Source organism: Perissodus microlepis, chromosome 15 (assembly GCF_051167445.1).
Source record: "Perissodus microlepis isolate ML-2025 ecotype Zambia chromosome 15, ASM5116744v1, whole genome shotgun sequence".
NCBI classification, from domain to species: domain Eukaryota; kingdom Metazoa; phylum Chordata; class Actinopteri; order Cichliformes; family Cichlidae; genus Perissodus; species Perissodus microlepis.
In genome coordinates, this window is record NC_140475.1 from 28,027,412 (window position 1) to 28,052,727 (window position 25,316).

The 25,316-nt window shown below is 38.6% G+C and overlaps 2 protein-coding genes across 2 annotated transcripts; one reads left to right on the top strand and one right to left on the bottom strand.

The window, feature by feature from the left end:
* Positions 1 to 231: 231 nt before the first annotated feature.
* On the bottom strand, positions 232 to 8,449 carry ginm1 (glycoprotein integral membrane 1). Its single transcript, XM_084953107.1, has 8 exons — positions 8,342 to 8,449; positions 6,736 to 6,807; positions 6,531 to 6,630; positions 5,372 to 5,526; positions 3,341 to 3,500; positions 3,001 to 3,230; positions 2,423 to 2,586; positions 232 to 1,789 (listed from the first exon to the last, which is right to left on the bottom strand). Exons 1-8 carry the CDS (start codon positions 8,429 to 8,431, stop codon positions 1,684 to 1,686), a joined length of 1,077 nt encoding a protein of 358 aa, XP_084809233.1. The 5' UTR covers positions 8,432 to 8,449; the 3' UTR covers positions 232 to 1,683.
* Positions 8,450 to 8,530: 81 nt separating this feature from the next.
* On the top strand, positions 8,531 to 21,337 carry ppil4 (peptidylprolyl isomerase (cyclophilin)-like 4). Its single transcript, XM_084953106.1, has 13 exons — positions 8,531 to 8,615; positions 8,882 to 8,949; positions 10,436 to 10,500; positions 10,585 to 10,702; positions 10,936 to 11,078; positions 11,230 to 11,326; positions 12,080 to 12,196; positions 12,312 to 12,436; positions 12,550 to 12,616; positions 15,995 to 16,106; positions 16,264 to 16,360; positions 16,558 to 16,690; positions 20,913 to 21,337. Exons 1-13 carry the CDS (start codon positions 8,546 to 8,548, stop codon positions 21,111 to 21,113), a joined length of 1,413 nt encoding a protein of 470 aa, XP_084809232.1. The 5' UTR covers positions 8,531 to 8,545; the 3' UTR covers positions 21,114 to 21,337.
* Positions 21,338 to 25,316: the final 3,979 nt, after the last annotated feature.

The window sequence follows — 25,316 nt, forward strand, 5'->3', positions numbered from 1 at the left end:
TGCCTCTTTTTACTTTTAAATACATTTAATGCATTTAGAGCTGTCTTCATTTTTTTCAGCTGTAGGTGAATGATTTTGGAGAAAAAAAAAAAAAAAATTATATGTATATATATATATATATATATATATATATATATATATAACATTATATATATACATATATATATATATATATATATACATATATATATATATATACATACATATATATATATATATACATACATATATATATACACACATACACACAAAGAAGCAAACAAATGTGTGACCTGTAAAGAACTGCTACATACACAAAGTTTTTTTTTTAAGGGAACTCTGAAGTGTTTGGATCTGGTTGTAAAATTCTCAGTTTGTCCATATTTATAGGTTAACCCCACAGCATCTAGCTTTTTATTCTGCACTGCAAACTTTTAGTGATACGTAAACTTGAACTAAACAGGATAAATGGTCCATTTAGTAACAGTTCTGAGGATGTAGACCATATCAAACTGCTTTGGTCTTGAGCTTTGGAGCAGATCTGATACAAAGGCTAAAGGTTATACTTTTGTGTAATACCAATTTGTACCACAAGATGGTGCAGTGAGCCAACCAGGCAAGTCATTAGGAGCACATTCTTATCAACAATATCATACCGGGAAAAGCAAAGCTACTTGCGGAAACAGGGATATGGCAGAAATAGAATTACCAAAAGTAAAGAAGTTTACATTCAAAAACATTTCTAAACACCCACTGATAAAACACTGCTCCCTGGTGGTGAAATTTCAATGACTTATGTTAATGTAATCATTTGTACTTATGCCCATATACACTGTGTCTGCACAGCTCTGCCATCAGGAAACTGGGTTGATCATGTTAGCCTTGCAGCTAACAGTTAGTTTTACCGAAACAAAGGAAAGAGAGTAAACTTTGAACGGTTTGAGTTTATATAAGAGCTGTTATGTCATGTTATTACCAAAAAGGCCTTTTCCAGTTTTTGTCCTAATGGACATTATAAATAACATTGGGAGGGTCTTACCATTCATTTAGATAGGAGCTTCAGAACACCTTCCTAAAGCACTGCCAACATGGGTGCCAGTTAGGAAGGGTTGCTTGTAGAAGGATTTTGGCAGCATGAAAGCTCATTTGCCCTCGTTTTCAGTCTTTAAGGAAACCTAAACTAGACCAGCAGCTGGAGAGCGGTATCAGTCTTTTCCTTTGACCTTCAGCTAAAATGACTTTTAAAAAAAACAAACAAAAACAAAGTGTTTCTCAAAAAGCAGAGCTTCAGCTCATCTGATAATCCCTTGAATCTTGGACATTGTTTTTGTTAACTGCATTACAGCTAAACATGTTTTGGGTGTGGGTAAAGCAAAAGTGGTCACTGTTGCAGATTCTCTGCATGATGTGCTGAAAGCAGATGCTGGTAAGGTAACTGTAAGCCTTCCATACTTTAATCTCATTGCATCATGACATTCAGCACCATAAATCTCTCACTTTACTCTTCATTCTGAGGGACTCGTATAAGCTAACATTAAATGAGCTTATGTTGGCTGATGAAAAGATTCATGAAGACCATGAAAGAGTAAAGTGACAGGAAAAGCTGTGGTGATTCACAGATCAGAACAAAACCGGGCCATGCCAAACCGCAGGTTAAACAACAAATAGGAACAAACTGGAGGAGCCGGTCAAGATGATCCTCACTCAAGGCTTCTTCTCTTCTTCCTCTGCTTCTACTTCTATGTTCTCCAGGAGATTGTGCTTCTCATCCTCTGGCATCACAGGGACAGAGTTTACATTAAAAATGCGCCTGTAAAACAGAAAATAAAAAGTTTGTTGGAAGTAATCACAGAGGGGGGTCAAAATTTTTGGGACCCAACCTCTGGGTCCCAAAAATGAAGCTGATGCAAAAAAAACCTGTAGTTCCTCTAATGACCACTTGAGGTCAGCACCAAAAATTCAGTTGAATTTTATTTATATAGCGTGCACAATCACAGTTGCCTCAAGGCGCTTTGTATTATAAGGTAAAGATCCTACAACAGAAAACCCCAACAATCATATGACCCCTATGAACATGCGCTTTGGCAAAAGGGGGAAGAAAAAACACTCAGCAGAACCAGCCTCATCTGCCAGGAATTTTTCTGCAACTCAATAATTTGAATTTGAAAGTTTAAAGTTTAAAGTTAGGTGGCAGTTCAAGAAGTTTGCTCTTCTCTTCTGGTGAGTGAAATTCTAGCATTACCTGTTAGCAATATGCGTGTCTGCACATGAATATGAATGCTTCCTAACCAAGCTTGCATTCATTAGCAACTCAGCACGCCACCCTTTCATCTAAATATGGTGACTCCCACCTCCAGAAAACAAATATGGCGGCAGCCAAAGAGTAAAGAAACCAATAGGTGACAACAGCTACATTCATCTTATATCTATGCAACAAACTCACTTATGTTCACAAATTGGGAAAAACACATCTAAGATCTTGACGATGACGGCTGATCCGACCACGCCGATCACGACCACCCACATGACCAGGAAGAAGAGAGGCAGGGATTCAGAACAGAAGCGCCGCAGACGCTCCCTGGCTTGCTCTACCCACTGACACATGGCCTGGGGAGACATTGTTAATTATTGTGGAAGAAATTTTCAAACAATGTGCTCACTTTGTGAAGACTAGAAGTGTCAAAATTGAGGAGATGTTGTGCTTTTAACTGCGGATTGCAGGATTTCCTTTTGTATAGCTAACTTTGTGTAGTTTGTGATGGAAATATTACTCAATATTTTCTCCTGATAACATGAAATAACTACGAACTGACATTTTTTTCAGATCTTTCACTTTAATCTTCCTAATAGTAGAGACTCTGGCTCCCTGTTTTTACTCTGTGACTCCAAAGAGTAGCTTTGTGTGATTTACAGTATTTTATACTGGCCTTGGTTCACCCTCAGTCTGTCCCTATGAAACTCCTTGTGGAGCAGACTGTATTGTTTGGAATGAGTGTGATCTTACTGCAGACTTGCACTTACAGAGTAAGAAGAAATAAGTTCCTTGGGTGGAGTTTCCATTTGGTTCTGATCAGGCTGGCTCGGGTAAGTGTAATCAAGTTCATCATCATATCTGACATCATACAGGAGGTCAGGGTCCATACGCAGGGGGGTCTCTGGGAGTTTTCCGGGGGATGCAATCTCTTCCCGGGTGGTCTCTGTGTGCTTCAGAGGATACTGGCTTGTGGTCTGAGAGATCAGCTGCTCTTCATCTGATTTGAAAAGTGCAGGAGGAAAAATATTAAATATTCATTAATAGCCAATATTCTAAACTGGACAGCTAATGAGTAGTTTACTGACAATTAGGACACAAAAGGCACACCTTTTCTAGAATTTGGTGGATCTGTGACAACCACATCATTTTCTCTGGGAACCCTAAAGATATCACTGTGTCCAATGGGGTAGATGTTGGTAAACTGGGCCAGCTTCTGGAAGTCTGGGCTCATCAGTATTTTCACCTCACACATGTCAGGCTGCTGGACCTGAATAACACACAAAAAAACAAAAAACAAAAAGGAAAATGCAACAACTTTTTAAAATAAACATACTTAAGCTGCCTCTTTGATGCATATTGTATGCATGAGTCATCAGACTCAAAAGGCGCATCCCACAATGCATTTGGAATTTGACTTGAATGACAAGTCAAATTCTAGAATGCAGTACACAATGGCTACGTTCACACTGCAGGTCTTAATGCTCAATTAAGGATTTGATTTATTGATCAAATCCGAATTTTTTGTCTGCTTGTTCACACTCCAAATAAAATGTGACAGCAAACGCGCTCTAGTGTGAACCCTCAAAGCGGCCCGCATGTGCAAAAGAAGACGTCACACACAACGCGCTCTGTTTAGACCCAGAGCAAACAGTATTGTTTGACTGATGGCCCTTAATATAAAGACTTGTTTTGGACTTTACGTTTCCCAATTTTGCTTTAAGTTATAAAGTTATTTTGTTATTTAGATATGGCCTAATAATGATCCTTATTGCTGTTTTAGAGAGGAGCGGTGCTTCAAAGGATAGTTGCAGATTTCTGTCAGAATCTGCAGATTATACAGTACAAATAAAATGTTCACGTTTCTCCAACGCTGTCTTCCAAACAGTTTCACTGGATGGCCAGGAAGCGTTCGCGATGTCTTCTTTAGCGCTGTTAATTGGCGTCTGTCTTGTGTCAGTGATGTAGAAGACGGATTTAATGCGACATGACCATTCAAACAGCAGTCGCTTTCTAAAACATCAGATATGTATCAGATTCAGTACCACATGCGAAAGTGACCCAGATCGGATTTGAAAATATCGGATTTGTGCTGTTCACACTGTCAAACCGTGATCGGCTATGGGTCGCATAGGGTCAAAAAAGTCGGATTTGATGCACTTTCGCCTGCAGTGTGAACGTAGCCTTTGTGTCTGCACTTATCAGTCCTGTGGAAAAGTTTTAATTAGTCTGAGTATCAAGAAGTTCCAACATTATTGGCTCTGCTCTCAGTACCTTAGACTGCATACAAAACAGACAAGCAGCAGACAGTTTGGTAAGCCCTGTTGTCACCATTATCCAGATTTCACAGTTAAAGCAAGGCTGACTGCTCATTCTAAAGTGATCTGTCAATCACAAGCGAACTCCCCGCCCCCATAAAAAAGAAGCTAAGTCTGGCTTGTTTGCTTTTTGTGCATGTTAAAGGGGACCATAATTTACAACATAAACACTAAGTTGCATCCTCTAAGACTCAAAACTAATGACTGGCATCATAAACGTCGGCAAAGTGTTTAATGAGGTCATAGAGCGAGGGACATTTTTCGAGAGACTTTTATAAACTTCTTTTAGCCACCACAATTGCCGCCCCCTGCTGGCCGTTAGAAAGAACCATATCAAGGCCCATTGTTCATTCAGTGGTGCTACTTTCAGTCACTGTACAAATGTACTGTTTATAAGGTCGGGGAAACCTGCGTTCAGCTGAGACTGAAGGAGTCACTTGGATGAGTGACAAAACATTTCTCCCACTGAAAACGCTACGTCCACATGAACAGAATCAACTTTTGGGATTTCCACATATGGTTCACATTTCAGACCTGGAAGCTATGTCCATCCAATTTGGCTGTACTGGAGAAATGAGGAAACACTATTTCCTGTTGCTACATGAACATAAACTGTTTCACTTTGGATTTTTGAATGTGAAAGCAAGTTTTTAGAGCATCAGCTTTAAACTCTGGCCATGTTTAGTATAAGCAATCACCACCTCTTTAAAGCCACAGAGGCTTGTCCCCACATGATAATTTCAGTCATATTTACTCCAGAGTTATTCTTAATATTAAAAAAAACTGTGAGATTCTGTAAGAGAGCTGTACAATTAGTGTTTACCTCTTTGCCATCCATCTCTATCACTTCACTGAAGACCTGAAGAGCCACCACCTCCTCTGAGTCACTGTACAGCCTGTTCTGGCTCACCATCACCCGAGTAACAGTGGACACTATGTCCCCAGACTCAAACTCACTGCTCCCATTGACACTGTCCACTAAGAAAAACAAACAAAATGTAGCAGAATTAGAGGTTGAAATGTCACTGTCAAGAAATCCACAGACTTCCCTTGAAAACAAGAACTGGAGTTGGGTCTAACCAGTCTCTAAAAGACTGGTGGGAGGACAACTGAGCAAGAATGTAAGAATTTTTACTTTATGGGCTCCAACTGGCAGCTTCAACAGAACAGGTCATATTTCCCACTGTCTGTGCTCATTTGTATGTCTGAATCTTCATCTTTTATTGGCCAGTCTCTGATCTCTCCTGTTTTATGGTTACACTTTAATGAAGCTGCCAGCTGAAGACTTAGGCCTTTTCAGTTGTTGCTTCAACTGCTCAAATGTATTGCTTCTTTAATCAGCAGTACGGTTTTCAGCTATGCTTACTTAATGGGAAAATGTCTTCCTATTGATCACTTGGCATTTTTAAAATGATAAACTCACATTAGGAAACATAATGTGGAACCCAGGCACCTGTTTGTCTGTTGGGTAGTCCATTAAAAAACCATTAGTGATTTATGATTGTCTAAAAGTCCATTATCACTGACTTTTCCAATCACTGTAATGTTAATTGCCTTTTAAGTGGACTTGTGTTCATTTACAGATCCATATTTTTCTTATTGAATTAAACTAGACTATCACAGCATGACTCACAGTTAACCAAATACCAAAATAATCTGTATTTGTCTTATATAGAGCTTGCCCCTTGGTTCATTCTCAAAGTGTTTCAGACCACTTTTATTTAATGTGATTAACCACCATTAGGTTTTTCTTCTTTTTTTTTTTTAACAAAAACAATAAGGAAAAGCACAAGAATAAACTACTCTAATCTGATATACATTTGAAATCATGATTGAATAAACAATACTGAACTCTACTGAATTTACACTGACAATAATATTTACATTTCTAACATTTGAACAGTATATTTTCTTCCAGCTGAGATAAGTGCTTTCCCCTGATTAAAACCACAGTGGTTTGAATAAATGTGTGAAAAACTCACAAAGAAGCGCTTGGCAGTTGAACCTAGTGACCCCCGACAGCTCCACTGGGACGTCATTGACCAGCACCTGCTCTTCACTCACTGATATGTTTAAATTTATCTGAAAAAAGAAAAAAAAATAGACAAAACAAACAGGCGACTAATTGTCGCAGTTCATACTTACAGAAAACGAACCTTCGGTTACTGAGCAGTTTACACCAAGTACCTGTAAGTTGTTAGAGTCTTGCAGCTGTGTGTCTGCCAGTGTCCCCGCTGTCACATTGATTAGGATGTTTTCCTACGGTGATCAGTAATTAAAAACAAAAGGATTAGGTTTAACACTGCAATGCTTGTAATTTACAGTACATGTAGCTGTGCTCTATTCCAAGAAGCAGGTTCACTATGGCAACAAGTAAATAAAGAGTTACAGAGAGTTAATCACTGTTTTATATTTGAATGTACTTAACGGCTGTAACCACCTTAAAAAATTGAATGGAGGATTTTATCATTTCTCCCATGAAAAAACATTTCTTAATGAGATTTGCAAAAAAACCTTTTAGTGTTCCCCAGTTTAACCCTTTATAATGTGAACTTATATTTGCCTTCACTAACAAGTGATGTCTCTCTTGCAGCCATAGCAGAGATGTTACGGTTAATTGGGTTCATGTTGCACCTGTTTCGAATGCAACTTGAAAAATGCAGGACAAATTTTCAAATCTGTTATGAATGTAAACTTTAACCATTAAAGACAAACATGTTATAAGATATGCCAAAGTTTTTAAAGAGCTCTTTATATTCTGAATTAGACATTTTACTTGCATTGTGGGATTTGGGACAAAATAAGCCACTATGAACTGATCCAAAGCAGGTCCAGACAGAATGAGATGGGAAATGGCTGGATCTGAATTGGATACAGATTTGATCCTGTCTGAATCTGTGATCCTTATGCACTGTGCGAGTTGACTCCAAGGCAGACCTGGTTTGCTGATGTTGACAGTGGGATGTGTTTTAATATCATTTAAAGACTGAATCTCAGTCTGTGAACACATTTCAACATGTGTAATCAGATTATAGTTAGACTTTCTACAGCCTCGTTTTAAAAAGTCACTTTAAAATTGGTTTCGTTCTTAAAATACCAAAACCATTTCAGCCTCCTCTTCACTCACATATTCACATCACCAAGATCTCAACTATGACAGGCATTTTTCCATCAGTGTTACCGATTACACAAATATGGTTGATCACTGATCAGCGTGTTCTGTGTCTAAAGATTTGATTAAAACGGTCAACCTTTTTATTACAGGGAAATAGTCAAGAGTTAGAAAGATGGAGACTAGCCTTTAGAGTTTATTCTGAGTTGATAATAAATCCGCGTAATCGCTGTATCAGTTGTTACAATGACGACTAAGTGATTATAAAAGCACTCATGCTGGGTACATAAAACAGTAAACTAACGTGTAAATAGGATTTCTGTGTTTGTAAAATGTAAAATTCTGTAAATTAATTCGCTCTGCTATGTGCTATTTGGATGAGGAAATTGAAAAATGTGTTCAGGTGCTGCAGGAAGGGAGGAGTCTGTGGAAGGACGACTTGGTTGACTAAAACTTGCTAGTGAGCAGGGTAAGTTCACAAAGTGTTACCAAGGTATCCCAGGCTGAGATTACGTTAACTCTCTTTCTGGGAGAAAAAAAAACTTGGGAATTTCCACTCATCAGGTTTAGCCTCAATTGTTGGCTAAACCTGCTTTCCGGAATAGGGCCCTGGACTCTCAGTAAGCTAATGCTATGATGATCAAGTTAGCTCCATATATTTGCTGCCTCCGTGGCTCTTACCGTATTCAGTTGTCTATTCGACGACTCTGTGCGAGTTGCTGAGACAAAAAGAAGTAATAGAACACAAACTGTCGACCACATCATTTCCATTTTGAGTTCACTTCCCAGCAGCAACAGCAGCAGGACAGCTAAAACAAAAACATTGAGCACGCAAATGTACTGCGCAGGCGCAGATTTTCTTCTCGCGAGAAGAGGAACGTCAGCATGGCGGTGCTCCTTGAAACGAGTCTGGGCGATATTGTGATCGATTTGTTTACAGACGAAAGACCTAAAAGTAAGACTACAAAAATTCTTACTCTTGGTGGTAGTTAATTTCTGTAAGCGGCTGCTGGTTGAGTCACTCACTGGGACGTTAAACTACAGAATTAATGGTTGCTAGCTACCGTCGTTAGCATGTTTGCTTCATATTCGTTTTAGTTAACATTAGCCGGTGTTGTGCAAAGTTACCCATACATCGTGTTGCTATAAATACTCTGTTAATAAAGACTTAGTTAATTATAATTACTGTGGCTTAACTTGGACTCTGTGCTCTTTTTCCAGCTTGCTTAAACTTTCTGAAGTTATGCAAGATAAAATACTACAACTACTGCCTCATCCACAATGTGCAGGTAAAGCGAAATGTCCTGTATAAACTTTATGTGGTAGTGAATGGTTCAAATTTGGTTTTCTTTGGGAAACCTCAAGCGACCCAGAATACAGTATGTAGTAATAGCGGAAGTTGGGTGTAAGTGGTGTTGCATTTGGACCCAGTAACAAGTTAATATGGCAGAATTTAAATTCAATTGAAACTGCATTGTTGCCATAATGGCAAACCAGCATGTAGACGTTACCATGCAAGAAAGGAAGGCTGGTGTTTCTACTGCTAAGTTTAGTTATACTCTGATTGTTCCCATGCGTTCAGACTAGTTGATTAGTCTAGATTTTAATTTCCTTTTAGTACCTCCTTGCTTGTTAGCCACAACTTTCTTGAGACAGATAGTCCTCAGAACTTTATCCATGTTCCCTGGCTCACCTTTATCAGCAGGACAAGTCTTTAAATACTCCCAAACAGTTTACTAGTTACACTTGTCTAGCACCTGCATGGTCGTGCATGCAGTACGTCTGTTTTTCTACATGATAAACAAATGTTGTTCTTGTAAATTGAAGATTTTTTTTCTGTGAAATTACAGAAAACAAGGTTCTGGTAGCTCATTAATGAGGCTCTCCTGTAATTACTTTCTATAGCAGATAATGAATAAAACAGGAACTTTTCTGTCATTTAAATGTCTTACTGCCAGTTAGTTACTTTGGTGTAGCATGAATAGCCATGGGGAAGGTCTTTGTAAGCAGGAAAAATACAGTTAAAAGTCCACAATTTATGCCCCTCTTCACATTTTCCAAAGCCAGATCGTATATTTGACACCACTGCACTAGAGAGATCATATCTTGGCGGGTTTGAGAAAACCTCACTGTTCCCTTGGATGAGCTGGAGTTAGTGGCCGAGGAATGGGAGGTCTGGGTTTCTCTGCTGCCCATGCAACCCCAATAAGCAGTAGATGGATGGATCACTGGAAGCCTGAACGTCAGAGTATAATTTCATATTAGATTTGTATTTGATATTGTAAAATTTAATGAGAACAATGTAGTAGCTAAAGTTTTAAAATAACTGGAGTAATTTCATTTCTCATTCCGTTGAGAGTCACCTGTGCGTACTCCAGGTATTGCTGCTATAAAGAGACAAAGTTGCTGCTGTCAGCCTGCAGCAAAGTCTAAAAGAAACCTATCAAATTGACACATGCAGCAGTTTGTCAGTTAGAGTATTTCATTCAGACATCCGTTATTTTAGCTTCTTCTTGATTTAGTTGTGCTGCCACTGCGTAAAGCAAACCCATTGTCAGGGTTTTAATGCTGCTGGACCACTGGGCGTTTGCCTTTGGGTGTCGCCTGCCAATTTTTATTCATATATTTAATCGTATGTAGACTTTACAGATGTTAAAAGTTTCTACTGAAATCTTCTCCATATTTTTTCAGACTCTAATGAAGATTTTGCACTTTTTCTGTCTTTTTCTTCACATTATATGTGTAACATGTCATAACTCTTCATCTTCTTTCCAGAGAGACTTCATCATGCAGGCTGGAGATCCTACTGGCACAGGTCGTGGAGGAGAATCTGTGTATAGGTGAGTCTTATCCGTCTTTTAAGAGGGCAGCAGATTGAGGATGTTGGACAAAAAATAAAGATGCTCTCCATTGTGTCTTATTAGCAAACTGTATGGGGACCAGGCACGCTTTTTTGATCTGGAGAAAATGCCACGCATTAAACACAAGAAGAAGGGGACGGTGTCCATGGTGAACAATGGAAATGATCAGCACGGCTCTCAGGTGAATGAGATGAGCACCCAGTGTTGAGTGCTTTCAGACCAGTAGCCACAGAAAAAATACATTATTATTCATCCCCTGTTGGTTAGACCAGATTAGATGATCTATAAACATATTCAACATTCATACAGAAATCATAGATCTGTATGTAATATATATTATTAATACATTTTAAATAATATTTTGCAAGATTGTTTAACATGAGATACTATATATAGAGGTATGTTTCTTCCTAGTTTCTAATTACCACTGGCGAGAACCTAGACTATCTGGATGGAGTTCATACAGTGTTTGGGGAAGTGACTGAGGGCATGGACGTCCTGAGCAAAATCAATGAGGCCTTTGTTGACAAGGATTTTGTCCCATTCCAAGATATCAGGCGAGTCAAGACAAACTGTATTGCACTTGTTTTATCAACTTGAGGAATAATGTTAATGCTGCGTTCATTATCACTTTAATAAAAAAACCTCAGGGCATATTATTATTATTATTATTATCATCATTATTATTATTATTACATTTTGCTGTAGGATAAACCACACAGTGATCCTGGACGACCCGTTCGATGATCCTCCTGACCTACCGGTGCCTGATCAATCGCCTGAACCCACCAAGGAGCAGCTGGATGTGAGTATAGGGCCGCAGCTTCAATTAGATAGATGTTCATAGCAAGATCATAAAGCTAAGATAAAAAAGATATCTATCTCATATTTGCAATTCTAATTTTAACAAGCTTAAAAGTCAAACACCTTCTTTAACACATCCTGAACTCTCTTAGGCAGCTTGCTTGTTAAAGTTGTTTAAAAGAATATTGATCTTGATGGACATTCAATGCTCTGTTTTGGATGTTGGCTGCCTTCTCTGCCAAGATGACCCCACACTGCCCTGCGGAGTCCAATCCGTGACTGATAGTGTTCTGTTGTGTGTTTTTCCATCTAGGTATGCTTCGACTGCAATGGCAGTGAGTTTGACATCATTGTAATGCTGAAAACTTAAGCTGTTGCCAGTCAGATCCTTTCCAGATGGTTTTTCAGAATCGAACGATACTTTGTTGCATTCATAATTCGATCAGTTTTGACAAGATCCCCAACACCACTGGCTGAAACGTAACCCCAAACCATGACAGAGCCTTTGCCATGTTTTACAGATGGCTGTAAGCACATGCTTTCTGAATTGTGTAGAAGTAGTACTTGTACACACTGCAGTAAAAGAAGCAGCCAATATGCAAAAAACACTTTGAACAATCGTCAGAAAGCCAGGAGAACTATTGCTCAAAACCACTTTAAAAATTAGGTCTGGCACCTTGGAAGCAAAATCTAAAGAAATTAGCATGACTTCTGTACAGTACCGTAAGTAAATGTTTCTGCCATGGCTGTGCAGAGTGGCCGTATCGGTGCAGATGAAGTGGTCGATGATACAGATGGGAAAGGAGCCGAGGAACTGGAGGAGAAGCTGAAGGAGAAAGAGGCCAAGACTCAGGCTATCCTGTTGGAGATGGTAAGATAAGGAAACCTGCTCTCAGCTTTATGTTGAAGTGTGCGTGTGAGAGAGTTTGCGTGTAAGAAAATGCAAAAAATAAATACTCAAGCTCTTCTGTTGTAAATCCATCCAGGTGGGCGACCTCCCTGATGCAGATGTGAAACCACCAGAAAACGTGCTGTTTGTGTGCAAGCTGAACCCAGTGACCACAGATGAGGACCTGGAAATCATTTTTTCTCGCTTTGGATGCATAAAAAGGTGACACTTCACTCCAAGTACTACAAAGTATCTTGTTTTCTAGTTATTTCTATTTATTACATTTTACCTTGGTGCTATATTGTCTTCTTCAAATAATCCTTTGTTCTGTGTAGCTGTGAGATCATCAGAGATTGGAAAACTGGAGATTCCCTCTGTTATGCTTTTATAGAGTTTGAAAAGGTAAGTGTGTGTATACTGCAGTGATGACAGTTTAAAGAAAAAGTTCTAGATTTAAGGAAACACTTTTTTCCTCTATAATAATAATATAATCAGTGCATCATGTTTACTGTATTTATAGTTTTTAGAGATATCGTGATGATCTGTTTTGGTGTCATGAGCTTGAGCCAGGGCACGGTTAGCCTGGTTAGCTTACTGATTAACATGTCCCTAATGACATGTTTGTGTGTACACATTTGGCATTTCAGTTTGCATGACACAACCAGTATATCTTTAACAGTCTTCCATGTTTCACTGTCCTTTGTGTGATACATATGTGCAGAATGGGGAAGCATATCTATCAGTATCAGTAGAGTAAATACAATAAATTTAGTGAAAGTGATAGATGGGAAAACCCTGGTCAGGAGTAATGGAAATCAGTCATGTTCTTATAGTGACATGTTGTTATCATGCCGTGCCTCAGTGGAGTCGGTATCATAGAGAAGTGAGAACTAAACCCACGATATAAGACTGTGTTTATCATGAAGGTGCTGTCAGCCTGCTATACATTGTGAAAATAAAAACCATAAAACTTTGATTTTGTGGAATTTGCCCCAGGTTATGACTGGTAATGACTTATAACTATTAAAAGGGCAACTCCCTGTGGTAAACTCGTAAATCTACACCATCAGAAGATAACGAAGAACACAATCATGGACTATTAGTTTTTTCACTGACTATGGTGAATTATTGATTGCATAATGCATGCACACCGCTGGAGCTTTCAGAGGCGTTTCAATCATGTTTCATTTAAAAAAACAAAACAGGTTCAAATTATTTGGGTTAGCATTTGTCCACAAGAGGGCAAAACAATGCAAGGCAGTGCATAGCTAATTGTAGAGTCACATATATTGCAACATAAGCGCGTCTGTAAAAAGATCTACAAGCATATAGATTGCAAATGAAACAAACAAAAGAATTATGTTAAATTACATCAAATGTATATTTGAAACTTTGAGCGAGCTCTGCTATAAAAATATGGAACAGCAGTTATCTACCTCAGTGTAAATAATGATCAAACGATCAGTAGGGTTCCTCTGACGTTCACTCAGTGGGATGGTTTCTTCCTGTTAAAAGGGATATTTTTCTTCCCACTGTCACCAAGTGCTTGCTTGTGTGATTATTGAGGTTTCTTTCTAATATTGTTAGGTCTTTATCTAACTATATTAAGAGACTTGAGCCCACACTACTTGGGTAGAATATATATTTTTTTACTTTTACCGTTTTATCCTGTTTTTTATCACCAGTAAATTCATTACAACAAAATATTTCCAAACAGGTCTTCAGGTCTGCACTCACTGGAGCAGAGTTGAATTGTGAGCTCTGCCGTTAATACCGCTTCTCTGGTTAATGAACTATTCCAGGCCTAAATCTATCCTCTGTTAGGTTTAAGCAGCAGGGAAATGTTTGGCTCATCTGTAAAACGTGCAAAAGTATGCGGATCTTAATAGGCAGGAAGCACCAAATTGTATTTTATTTATAATTTACTGGGAAGTTTATCACCAGCTGTTGAGACCTTTATGTGGATCAGCTTATATTTAAGAAGACATAATGGGATACGCAGCAATAGAAATCCAGGATGCTTCTTGATTCAAGCATGTTAGCAAATTACATACAGTACTACGTCTGGGCCCTGTTGTGATCTGTAATTCAATTTGACACCCCAGCTGTTATTGCTAATGTATGTAACTTATACTGTACTGTTACCATTAATTTATACAAATATAAAATGGCTTAAAGGTTAGAACCAAAAAATGTTTTTATAAAGCAAAAAAACAAATGCAGGTCTGTGTTGTTTACTTGAGTTGTTCAGCTGATGTCCATGTATATGTTCCCTAATTCTTGATTTCTGATTAGTGAAAGTTTAAATATTCATTGGTAGTGCTACATGGTGTTGAAATGGGACAAAAAAGCAGGTGCAGTGAATAATTAAACCATTAGAGGGTGATGGTTCGTTTGTTACAGATTAAATGTGTCACACTTTTTACCATTGGCAGTAACATGATTTAAAAAATATGAGGAAATATAAAAAGCTGTTCTTGTATAGGACAATGGAATACGAGTCCCAGCCAAGGATTTTTCCCTTATGATTAGCAGAGAGGTTTCGTGCCATGTAATCTCTGTCAGTAGGGAGGATACCTTTGCCTATCATTCTTATTTAAGGAGTTTGGCACTTAATGTCAAATTCTCCTCAAGGTCTTTTCTTCTTCTCGGATATCTGATAGTAGGCACTGATAATGGTTCTTATTGGAAAACCTTGCTGTTGTTTAGAGGGTTTCTTACTGTTTGCTTAGTTCATTAATGTTGAGAACATCTGTTTTTTTCTTTTCTTATTTTTGGAAAAGCAGATTTTTGCTTTTTAAAAGCTGAAAATAATCATAAATATTGTAAAGAATAATAGATTATCATTTTTAGTCAAATATCTACAGATTACTGCTGTCTTTTGGTTTCAGTTTCCAGTAACTTAACGTTTTATCAAAACTCGATCTTGATTCTTGTTTCACATGATTGATGACGCATTAATTCCTGCATGACTGTCAACGACATGCACACATGTTTTTGGACTATTCATATTGAAGCTTTAGCATTAGTGGTTTGCTCTTGCATGTATTTTGGAGCCAGACGTGTCCATATTTAGGCCAAAACGTATTAACAGCTTACGCTAGCTAGCTTGGTTATCAAGTTGCATCTATATATTAGGGTGTCTGTTTACATTCAGTGCACACAATATAAAATACTAAACGTTCAGTCACCAAAACTGAACCACAAACCTTTTATACCACTTGAATCACCCAATGAGATGTATTGCTTTGTCAGATAAATTCATTAATAATGCTACAACAGCACAAACACACTGGAGAAGACGAGTTCAGAATTAGCAGAGGTGGCTTAATTCCTACAGAAACGCCCACTGCAAAGCTGTTATGAAACTGAAAACTGTCTATAGAGGCCAAGATGATTTTTGTACCAAATAACATTACTGCAGTCTGTGGAGAATAACTTGCTTTTGAAGTCAGCCTCAAGAGGCCATAAGAGAAACTACAGTTTTTGTCACTTCGGTGCTGGTAGACGTTGCCATTTGGTCTGCACATGCAAACGTCCTGGTGGGAGGGGGTCTTCAGTTTAATGTGTGTTATATAACCTAGATTATAATGTTGAGCAAAGTAATCAGGACTACAACTTTTACCATTATCGAGCAGCTTTACTACCAGTTTTTTTTTTTTGTTTTTAACTGAAGAAGCTTCTCGGATGAGAGGTGAAACGTCTTCAAGCAACTTAAAGAAGTCCAGATGCTTTTCTTTCCAAGCTCCTTAGATTTACTGTGGGGTTTTTTCTCCGCAGCAAGAAGACTGTGAGAAAGCTTACTTCAAAATGGACAACGTGCTCATTGACGACAGACGCATTCACGTAGACTTCAGTCAATCAGTTGCAAAGATCAAATGGAAAGGGAAAGGTAATGAAGCTGAAGGCTTTGTGGTTTGCATGTTAGTTTATGTTGTTTAAAGTGCACCAGTTACACCAAAGTTTCTGTCATTAGTGGTGTTGTTCTCCCTTTGTATTACCACACCTTTTCATTAGCCGTGACCTTCACTGCTTTCTCCGTTTCCTAGGGGGGAAATACACTAAAGACGACTTCAAAGCTTATGAGAAGGATGTAGAGAATCGATCCAAACTGGCTCTCAAGGATCAGGTGAAGCCAAAACAAGAGTATCCTTGTGCATCAATAGGCTGGGATTGAGTTTTCCAGTTTTTCCACTTCGTGCCACAACATATCATTCTGCAGTACATGCCAGCTGCTGTGTGCTTTTTTCTTTTTCTTTTTTTCCTTTTCCCGGTTTGAGTTGGCAGAGCTTTCAGAACTGACTGTCTCAACTTCCTGGAGATTTCCATAACTCAGGTAAAAGTTCCAAGTACAACCTGATAATCGAGGAAGAAGAGGAGGCACCGAGTCATCGGCACTCTGAGAAGAAACATAAAGAGAAGAGGCACCATCATCATTCAGATGATGAGGACAGCAGGAAGTCCAAAAAGCGCAAGGTAATAGTCAGTCCATGACATGACATAACATTTTTTTTCTTTGCTCGCTGATCAGTAAGAATTGTTTTAGAAATGTTTTTAATTCTGTTAGTGATGCACCTAAAGACATGCGAGCCACTTCATTAGGTACGCCTTTTAACTGTCCAGTAACACAAATATTTATCTTTGTGTTATTTAATTATGTTCTAATCACACAACAGCAACTTAATGCATTTAGACATTAACAAGATGACCTACTGAAGTTCAAACTGAGCATTAGAATTGGAATAGTTAAAGTGACTTTGAATGTGGCAAATGGGCTGGTCTGAGTATTTCAGAAACTGCTGGTCTACTGGGATGTTTCCACAAAATAGTCTCTAGGGTTTACTGAGAATGTTCCAAAAAAACAGACAGTATACATTGATCACAGAAGCAACCTTTTGAGATTTACTTATCTGGATGACTGAGCATGCATCGAGACATATACACTGATATGCAGTTGTCTGTGTAAAAATGCCTTGTTGGTGTCAGACAATGGCAACACTCCATTTTTCCACTTATTTAACAGGGTAACACATGGTAATGAACATCGGTATACCAAACACATAAAGTGTAATCATGTCAGATCATCGGAAAACTGCTCATTTACAACTGCAGTCTCGGAGCAGGTTGCATTAAACTTTATAATAAACAAAAAAACCATAGAGATATGTGGCGAAAACAAAAACCATGAATAGACACAAATGAGTTAAAAGTGGTCACAGATGTGGTTTGCCAATGTTTAGGATAAGCTTTTAACAGTATGTGGAGTGCTCCTTTATTGCCACTGGTAAACTATTCTAATATTTAGTTCCCTTTACTGACAGCACAGTTTGTCCACGTGCAGTGCCCTTATAGGTGTCGTGCTGTTTGAGAAAAATATGCTAGTATCAAAGTATCACTTCCAGTCAGGCAGGTGCTCATTTCAGAATCAAACCGAGGTAACTGTGAGTCACTAGTCCTGAATTTTGAGTATTTGACTTTCTGCGGGGTGGGGACAGGATGCTGTCCTGTGGCAACCTACATAACTCTGGTTTTGGCATCTTTGATCATCATCTGTGAAGGATCACGGTCCTACACAGTTATATTCATAAAAAGCATGTCCCGGTCATAGTTTCTTTTCTTTTTTTGTTTTCCTTTGTTTTAAAGATTAGCAGAGCGGTTCATGTTAAAGTAGAGCATAACTTCTTTAGCTATAAAATTCATGTTGAATTTTCTGAGGGATTAAACCATCTTAACCCAGTGGTAAAGAGAGTTAGTCATACTAGCTGCTGTATTTTGTATCATCATAGAAATATAAATTTCACACAGCAGATGAAGGTATTACGTGTTCCAAGTGTTATCATCAGTACTTGTGCTGATAACACTTGGAGTAGTAAAAGAATATTACCATGAAACGGAGGCAGAGGCAGACGTGTGCCTCTACATGAGGTGACACTTCACTTTTATTAAAGACTAACTGGATCGTTTTAATTAACATACAGTTATTATCATGTTATTTCTTGTGCACATATAACTGCTTTAACCTGGTACGAGTTCTGACTTTTTCAAAAAGAAAACAGACACTCTGATATATCAGTGATGAAAGTAATTGATCAAGAAAATAGTTGCACATCTCCCACTCACTCAACCAAAGTACCTCCAATAAGTTGATTTCTACTTATAGAAAAGGTGGGCTACATGGATTATAAATAGTCAGTCTATATTGTTATACACAGTAAATATATTAATATTTAGAAAAGTCTTCTAAAGGAGTTTAGAAGCTTGTAATCACAAGCTCTACTGCCCATGTCACATCCAGCTAACATAATAACAATGAAGGAGATGTGTAAGAGAGTAAGCAGCAGTCAGGTCCTGAAAATGTGTTGCACTTGTTTAACTGATGATCAGACGATTCGAGCACCTCTGTAACAGCAGAGGTTTTGGTTGTGTGTGGGACTGAACTGTTCAAGAGAGTATTATCCCCGCACCACAGAGGAAAGATATCGGAGGTAAAGGTTTTAGAGAAGCAAGTCTGGGAAAGGTTATAAGGTCATTCCCAACAATTTGAATTCCACCATGGACAATAAGATGGATTATTCACAAGTGGAAAAGACAGTTGTCAGTGATTCAGAGATTGGACCTCCCAGCAATGCTCTGAGAAACTGTAAAAAACACAAGAGGTACATCTCATTATACGAGCCTCAGATAACATGTTAAAGGTCAAAGATCATTACAGTTCACTTGGCAAAAGACTGAACCAGTATGGATTATTTAGATCAGGGGTGTCCAACTCCAGGCCTCAAGGTCCTGTAGGTTTTAAATGCATCCTTGAACCAATACAGTTGATTTAAATGGCTAATTTACCTCCTCAACATGTCTTGACGTTCTCCAGAGGCCTGATAATGAACTAATCATTTGATTCAGGTGTGTTGACCCAGGGACAACACACCTGCAGGACGCCAACCCTTGAGGCCTGGAGTTGGACATCCCTGATTTAGGGTCTGAAATAACTATACTGTGTTCACTGAGTTATTTCCTTTGTTATACAGAGCTGCAATCACAGTGCATCACTGAGCCCTATTTAGTCTAGGTCTATACACACAACACACACAGTCGAATATTTGACAGAAGTCTTCCTCGTTAGGTGATGGGCTCACTGTAAGTTACAACCGTCCCTGATTGTGTTTTACAGCGTCTGTGTTTACAGGCGAGGAGTTACCTGGCTGGCTGCCTAATTAGGTTATGAAGTGATCGACCTTTGATATCTGCAGTTTCCTCGTTTCCATTAAAACCATCTGTCAGTGTGTAGCCCAGCACATTGTGGACAGTCTGTTGATTGTGTTAAAAACCGTTTGTTCTCATTTCTGCAATGACTCCACAAAAACATATGTGTCACATGTTCAGCTGCATCATATGGAATTTAATAGTCAGCATGTTTTTCACAGATGGTATCAGATGTCAAGATAGCCCCAGCTTATCATGTGATGTGTTTCCTTGTTTCTTTGGTTAATTATACATTTGCCCAGTCAGTATTTAATTTAATTATTCTCCTAAGATCTTCATTTCTAGGCTCTTTTGCCTAGAAAAGAGCCCAGTGTATCAACACCTCCACAGGGAAAAGAATGGAATAGATTGGTTGTTTTTATTTTTTAACTTTGGATGTGGAGTGAAACCAGTCAGGGCAGAATTCATTGCAGTATTTATATCATTTATATCATTGCATTTGTGTAACTGCTCTACTCATGTTTAAGTATAGCAGTAAATACTAACACTAAAATATTTATGGTCGTTTTTAAAAGAAAAGAAATACACTGTTGTTTTTGTAATGTGACATTGATCAGTCATGTTGTAAATATACATTTTTACAGCATGACTTGCAATTTTTTTGGCTCTTGAACTTGTGTCTAATGTATAATAGTGTCAGACAATATGTGGATCTTTCAGTCATGTCATAAATAGCCTCAGTGTATGTAAAAGGTTAACTTAAAGGTCATATTAAAGGGATTTTTTTGGATCAGAAGGAGTCCTTGCAGGACTTCCTGCCCACCGACAGTAAATAATTAGTCGTTTACTTTATTTGAGAGAAACCTGCATTTTCCTGTTATGTCTGAACTTTGGATAAAGGAAAACAGCTCGTGCATGAATAAATCCAGCCCTACCTGAAAAACAAAGACAAAATAAGATTCTTGGAAAATATTTTCCCGAGTGCCTGAGAAGCACTCATTTCCCAGAGATGCCATGGGTCCGAGGGGAAAGTAACAACTTTTACCTTGTAAAAACGAAACATGAAATTTGTTCCTGTGCGTTATCTGTCAGGTCTTATCTTGTGTCAATCCTTTTGACTGATCCTTGTTCTCAGGCTTACAAGTTGAACATAACTCTTGGTTGACTGACGTCATTTTCAGTTACTGCAAATTTATTTCCTGCATGACACACGCCTTCAGAATCTCCTGAAACTGAAACAGTTTATGAGCTGATTGCTAGCCTAGCAGCATTAAGGCTGCAAACCACCCTCAGGATGCTTTGTATGACACGCTGGAAACCGGGTAATAATAGAGCTTATTGTTCCATACGTATGCAAATCCTACAATTGTGTACTGATGAAAATATATTAAATACTAGTAACCAAAAGAGAGAAGAGAATATTTTTTGTAGCTTTCTCTTTATGGACTTAAAGACGAGCTGCTTTACTGAACATACTCTGCCTCTCCTTCTTTTCCAGGACAGTGAGGAGGGCAGGCGGGACAGAAAGGGAGGCCGCCAGCGTTCACGCTCACGATCTCGCTCCAGAGACAGGGACCACAAGCACAGCAAGTCCCGGGTCAAACATGGGAAAGAGGGGCACGATAAAGGCCACAGGGACAGGAGCCGCAGTCGCTCTCCCAAGAGGTCCAAGGACAAGGAGAAGAGTAGATACAGATGAGGGAGGACAGAGGACGAATGAGATATATATGTATTTGGACCACAGCCACTGAACTGTGATCATCATGAAATGTCTGAATATTCATCATCTTAAACTTCCTCTTAAATCACTTGATCTTGACTTTTAGGGAACTAGTCGGGTGATTATCAGGTTTTTGTCACGTCGTCTAGATCGGCACTAAGAAATGTTTTTTTATATGTGCATTAAAAGTTCACTATAACGAGGTTTTTATTTGATCACTTCTTTCACTTCATTTGAATGCCGTGACAGATGTCACCGAATAAGTGTTGTTTACTTCCTTTCCTTGAACCCCACACATTTTTTTTAGAACAAAAGTGGTAGATGATTAATATCCAACCTTCAACTTTCTGACTGTGCGGTCTTTTACATTTAGAAAATGTCAACATGGAAAATTGCTGGGTGGTGTAATCAGACTGCTGAGGGAATTCACTGGTGTCTCCCTCCACCCACCTCCTAGATCTGGGGTCATACCATAGCTCAAAATGCCACTCAGTTGCCATCAATTAAAAGCCCGCAAGGGGAATATTTGAGGTATTATCATTGTGGTCTTAGGTTAATATAGGTTACTAATGAAAAGAAGATGAAAGGATAAAAGCAAATGCTGAAATAAAAACGTCATGACTGTAAGCTGATTTTAGACCTGTTGATGTGCCATGAGGTTTGTTTGTAACTGTGGACAGGTGACTACCACAGACTAAAATTTGTCCCCACACAAAGCTGCATGGCGTTGCTGTGGTTAGCGCTGCACCACAAGAAGGTTCCTGCTTCTAACCCTGGCTGCAGCCTTTTACGTGTTTGGGTTTCCTGCAAAAAGGCACGAAAATGTAGGGCAAGCTTATTATAGCTAACTAAACTAAAATTAGTGTGAAAAAATGTTTGAGTTCGCAATAAAAGCCAGACTTTTAAAAAGACTGATGACTTCCTGATGAGGCTTTTATGCACATGTTTATTGAGACTTGGGATGTTTGTGATGACTGTGAATGAATCTTTTGCTCCCACATATACCCTCTGTATAATAATAAAAAGACTAAAACTAACACAATTAAACCAAAACTAAACATTTTCAAACAATCAGAACTAAACTGAAACAAGCAAACCCACTCTGGAAACTGACTGAAACTAAACTGAATAGGAAAGTTTAAAAGTCAAAATGAATGTGAAAAAAACAAACAAAACTAAAACTCTGGTTTATGTATGATCTGTTTTAATGGGGCTATAATTAGGCCATAAAATTCTAAATCATTCTACTAGTACATCTCACAAAGTTAGAATAGTAAAATTATTATTGTAATTTAATTTTTGAAAGGTAAACATTCATATGTTCTACATTCATTACACATGAAATCTTTCAAATATTTTCTTGTTTTTACTTTGATGATGATCACCAGTTAATCCAAGTGCAAGTCTGTGGGAAGAACCCAGAGAGAACCCACGCAGACACAGGGAAAACATGCGAGCTCCACACAGGAAGGTCCCGGCCAGACGGTTGATTCAAACCTCAGAGACAACAGTGCTAACGGTGTTTGAGTAAAAAATCTTCAAGCGAGATGAGTACTGAGTGCTCTCAGTCTAGTTAACTGTCATGGGGAAGATTTCTACCTGGTGATCACTGACTCCCTCCATAAGAAGGTTAAGTCACAGAAGGTCAAAGGATTTTAACGGAAAGTTGACTGAAAGGGAAAAATGTGGTAGGAAAAGTTGCCCAAGCATCACGGATGACCGCAGCTTTGAAAAGATCGTTAAAAGTTGATTCAAGAAATTTGGTGAACTTTACAAGGAGTGGACTGAGGCTGGTGCCCACTAGCGGTTTTTGACACGGGCGGTTGCCCGGGGCAGCATCGTGGTGGGGGGCGGCATCACGCCCATTTACTCGTACGGAGACGAGACGACGAGGCTCCAGTTACAACAGTGCAAGTAAACAAACAATAAATATAAGAAGAGTAAGAAAATAAATATACACTTTAGGACTAGGGGTGAAGGGATCAATAACAATTTAAAATTTATATTTGATGATTTAAAGTCTCACACACAACCCGTCGAAAGGGGAGGGGGGCCGGCTGCTTCCAAACAGAGCACATTTCATTTATAATATTGTAAATCCAAGCCCATTATGTATTCATGATTTGAATCCTGGGTTGTGCGAAATCCCAGAAATAAACCCTAGACAAAGTGATTCTGTGAACTAAGGTGTAGGTCTATTAGGTTATGTTGTGGTGATCCTCGGGTTGGGAGGTGATTGTTCATACTGGAGGTGCTCAGTTTAGAAAAAAGAGAAAGGAAGAGGAGGAGAAAAGAGTAAAAGATACAGGTAAGCAGATGTCATGGCAGGTCATGTATCCTGAAACAGTCAGAATCAGAATACTTAACAGTAACAGACTAAACTCCAAACATTATGTAACATTATGTTACAGATTTTACACATTTAAGAAATAGCACTAATATATTTAAATATATATATATATATATATATATATATATATATATATATATATATATATATATATACCATATGTACTACATATAGTATATATATATATATATATATATATATATATATATATATATATGTATATATACTATATGTACTACATATAGTATATAGTATATATATTATACTAATATATAATCAGTTCTAAATATCAAGGATTAACAGAGGTGATTATAAATAAATATCAAGAAAATTGACAAGAATATTCCAGAGTAGAAAAGAGCGTGTATAAAAAGGGTGTAACTATTGCAGTGCTCACAGTGGTGCTTTTTGGTAATCTCAGTCTCTCACTGAACGTGCTCCTGTGATTGGCCAGCATATCATGGAGTGGGTGGGAGGTATTATCCAACAATGTACAATCCTTAATATGTTTTGTGTGTGTGTGTGAGTGTGGGAGGGGGGTGCAGAGGGGGTGTTCGCCCAGGGCACCAAACAGGCTAGGACCGCCACTGCTGGTGCCAGTGCATCATGAGTAACTACACACAGGTGTCTTCAGGAAAACTGTCACATTCCTGATATGAAGCACATGTGATGTCAGAAAAGGTACTGCACTGTTACTCAGTGGTTCAAAGTCCTCTTTTCATAGAGGGAAAAAGTTCAGAAAGTAAGAAGTGCAGATGCACATAATCTAGCAGGACTAGGGACCTGCCCAAAGCTGCTACCAAATTATTGGTTGACCGGCAAACTCGCCTGGCCAGGACTCCACAGATAATCTATGAGACATTGTCAAGTGGAAAATGAGAAACACATGGCACCAAAATACAGATAAGCTGAAGGATATTTTTAAAGCCATGTCATGCTACAGAGATGCAGTAGTAAAGGAGTGTGTTGCGTGTGTGTGTGATTGATCTTATCTGGTAGACATATTCTACCAGATCTCAGATTTTGTTGCCCTGGAACCCACTATAAGCAAAATTTAAACAAAATGTTTGAAATATTTAACTTTTGATGTAATTCATATTTAATATATGAAAGTTTGCCCTTTTTAATTCAAAATGATTACCTTTCTCACAGCATTCAAATTCATTTAATTCCAATAAGCTCAAAAATTTGGGCCTATATTCTTGAAGCTTCCCCAAAAAGCGAGTTGCTCCTTGTGAAGTATAGACATAATCTTCTTAGTGTTGTCAATATCGATAAAAACTAAACCATTCCACCGTTAATATAAGATGGTAAGTCATCCATCCATCCACCTGGGTCCGCTTATCCTTATCAGGGTTGAGGGTGCGCCGGAGCCTATCCCATCTACAACAGTGCGAGAGGTGAGGTACAGGCGAGGTCAGTAAAGAGAACAGACTGTAACTATTAGCATGTGATTGGGCTATTGTGCTTTGCCGCTGAGGTTAGAGTTTTAGCCCTTTCCCTGCTCAGAGTCTTTTCACTTGTGCAAGAGAACTATGCTGGAATTTTTTAGGCTAAGTTAGGAGGTACCCACATTTGGTCACGTGGGTATTTGGATACAGGCCCTGCTGCACAAAATCCAAAAGAACTGGGATTTGGTTATCTTAGAGATGGAGACTACGTAAACAGAAAAAGGTAACCGTTGCCAATATGAGGCAGTTGGAGAACCACCTTTCATCAGCTAGACAGATTAACCATAGCTTGAAAGCAAGCTGTAATATCCAGAGGGTGGGCTGAACCACACTTAGTACAGTTTTGTACGATGGGGCGATCGTGGCTCAAGAGTTGGGAGT